The sequence below is a fragment of the Mytilus trossulus genome, unplaced genomic scaffold (assembly GCF_036588685.1).
Source record: "Mytilus trossulus isolate FHL-02 unplaced genomic scaffold, PNRI_Mtr1.1.1.hap1 h1tg000103l__unscaffolded, whole genome shotgun sequence".
In the NCBI taxonomy this organism is placed as follows: domain Eukaryota; kingdom Metazoa; phylum Mollusca; class Bivalvia; order Mytilida; family Mytilidae; genus Mytilus; species Mytilus trossulus.
Genome location: NW_026963296.1, coordinates 369,155 through 371,837, shown reverse-complemented (window position 1 = coordinate 371,837; position 2,683 = coordinate 369,155). Strand labels below are relative to the sequence as shown.

General features: G+C 33.1%; 1 protein-coding gene across 1 annotated transcript; it reads left to right on the top strand.

The window, feature by feature from the left end:
* Positions 1-1,601: 1,601 nt before the first annotated feature.
* On the top strand, positions 1,602-2,312 carry LOC134699890 (uncharacterized). Its single transcript, XM_063561291.1, has one exon. It carries the CDS (start codon positions 1,602-1,604, stop codon positions 2,295-2,297), a length of 696 nt encoding a protein of 231 aa, XP_063417361.1. The 3' UTR covers positions 2,298-2,312.
* Positions 2,313-2,683: the final 371 nt, after the last annotated feature.

Here is a 2,683-nt window from a genome sequence, read left to right as displayed (position 1 = left end):
CTTCACGGTTCAACTAGCAAGCAAACTAACCAAATATATTACCTTTAGCTACATACTCATTGAAATCGGCTACTTAAATTGACCCTTTAACAAAAATATATATATATAAAAATTTCAAAAATTTTGAACCAACCGTTTTGTCAGAAAAATTACACTGGTTATATAGCAGTTTGACAAACACCAATTTTGATTATTGAGAAGCTTTAGATTCCTTTTACAACACAATGTAATTAAAACGTTTAACTGACTTTACTGAGTTATCTCCCTGTAGTGTTAGGTACCACCTTAAAGACTAACAAATAGGTTATTCTACAAAGTCTTGTAGGTATCATAATTTTTCAGTAAGGACAAGAGGACTGCTTAATAGGAAGTATATTGATTTTCTGATTCATTGATATTTAGCTGATTAACGTCTATTGGCAAATATTACATGTATATCCAGGACGCTAACATGTAATTCCAATATAAGCAGTAAACCATCTTTATGGAAGGCAGATTTTAAAATTACTATCAACATGTAGCTGAAAACCACAAATTCAGATTTTAAACACTTCGGCAAATAGTTACGACTTATTTTCATTGTTCAAAGTTGCAATACAATATGTTTGTAATCTTCACAACAACACAACTGCATATTCATCACTTTACAATACATTGATATAGGAAGATGTGGTGTGAGTGCCAATGAGACAACTCTCCATCCAAATAACAATTTAAAAATTAAACCATTATAGGTTAAAGTACGGCCTTCAACACGGAGCCTTGGCTCACACCGAACAACAAGCTATAAAGGGCCCCAAAATTACTAGTGTAAAACCATTCAAACGGGAAAACCAACGGTCTAATCTATATAAACAAAACGAGAAACGAGAAACACGTATATATTACATAAACAAACGACAACTACTGTACATCAGATTCCTGACTTAGGACAGGTGCAAACATTTGCAGCGGGATTAAACGTTTTAATGGGCCCAAACCTTCTCCCTTTTTCTAAAACAATAGCATAACATCACAACATATAAAAACATACGATAAAATATCAATTAGCAGACTTAACTCAATCAAAAAACGTATGATTACATTGTACATATTTCAACCCATTTTGTCAATTTACACTTGATTAAACTTTAAATACAAAAGGTGTCGAATGTTGAATTATGATTTAAAATGATGATTAAAATAAATAGTTTAAATAACAAATAAGTGTCAATTGAACTCTGTACCATTGTTTTATATGAATTATTTGCCAAACAATTTGTGTTCATGGCTGTTGCACATATTTTAAAGGTTTGAACATGAAACATATGTAAGGTATGTCTTTTATAAGGAAACATAGTAGAATTTGTGAAATTTGTATACAAAGTAAAGGCACCGATTTCTGTAATGACTGTGAACAGGTTTTTTGTCAAAATTGTAAATTATTACATATTAGGACAAAATCTAACCGTTTTCACACTTTTAGAAATGTAGACTTTTCCCAAAAAGAAATGGAATTTCCAATCTGTGCACAACATAACGAGGAATTTGTATACTTTTGCGAAAAGTGCGATGAACCGACGTGTAAAGTGTGTATTTTCACTCTACACAAAGGGCACAATATGTCCGACTTATCAGAAACCGTTGCTAAAAAGAAAAAGGAATTATCGTCAACATGGGAAGTGTACCTCCGAAAACTCGAAGGAGCACGAAAAAGTGTAGATAACATGGAGAACAGCCTACATACCTATCGAAAGAAAGTGTATAATACTATTAAAGAAATAGAGAGCGAAGGGGAAAAACTACGGAACATAATTGACAAAACGGTTTCCGATATGGCTAAAGAACTCCGTGAGAAAGAAGCAGAAGAAATGAAAAGAGTCACTCAGGTGATCAATGGATTAAAATCGCAATTAGAAAGAGGAATTCAGTTAGAAAGGCATATTAATAAAGCACTCAAGTTGAAAGACGACACGTCGATGTTAATCTCTCTTAAGAAATTTCAGGAAGACATGGCGTCATATATTCCGGAAGTTATCTTGCCATGTGAATTTTCATATTTAAAAGGAAATGCTGGATCTGCGCATGTGCACTCGATGTTGGGCAGAATTTTCTTTGAGAATGATAAATCTGGACGTGAAACTCCGTTGGAGGCAAAAGATGATTTTAACCGAAATGCAAGAAAGTACGAACTTTGGGCGTGTCCCCTGTGTAACACTGAAAGATACATCGACAGGATGGATGAGAGCGAACGTTCATTTAAGACTCCAAGATGTTGCTATGGATTTATGCAGTCACGTGGAATTGCTTACAAATAGTGTCAGAGTTATTTGTTACGTTTGTATGCTGTATGTGTTGTTATATTATGTAGTGTGTTGTTAAACTTGGGAAAGAGGTATCATTTCAATAAAGTTATTAAGTTAATGTTTTTGATTATTGTATTTTTTTTATATAATTTTGGATTTTTGTATGTTGTATTGAATTGACTTGTTTTGGAACAACATTTTTTTTACCGGTTATTTTGAATGCATCATTGACCATGCATATGTATAGCAAACCTACAGAAATATAGAGGGGAACAAAAGAAATTAGAACCACATGCATCGGTATAACTTTATTTACGAGATCAACTTCCCCTTTTCATTAACAAATCTCTGCATTTAACTAATTGAAATACATGCTACCGATTTACATGCGCACGCGG

Excerpts from the sequence above, each read along its gene's own strand:
- LOC134699890 (XM_063561291.1), top strand. The coding sequence starts at position 1,602 with ATGTCCGACTTATCAGAAACCGTTGCTAAAAAGAAAAAGGAATTATCG.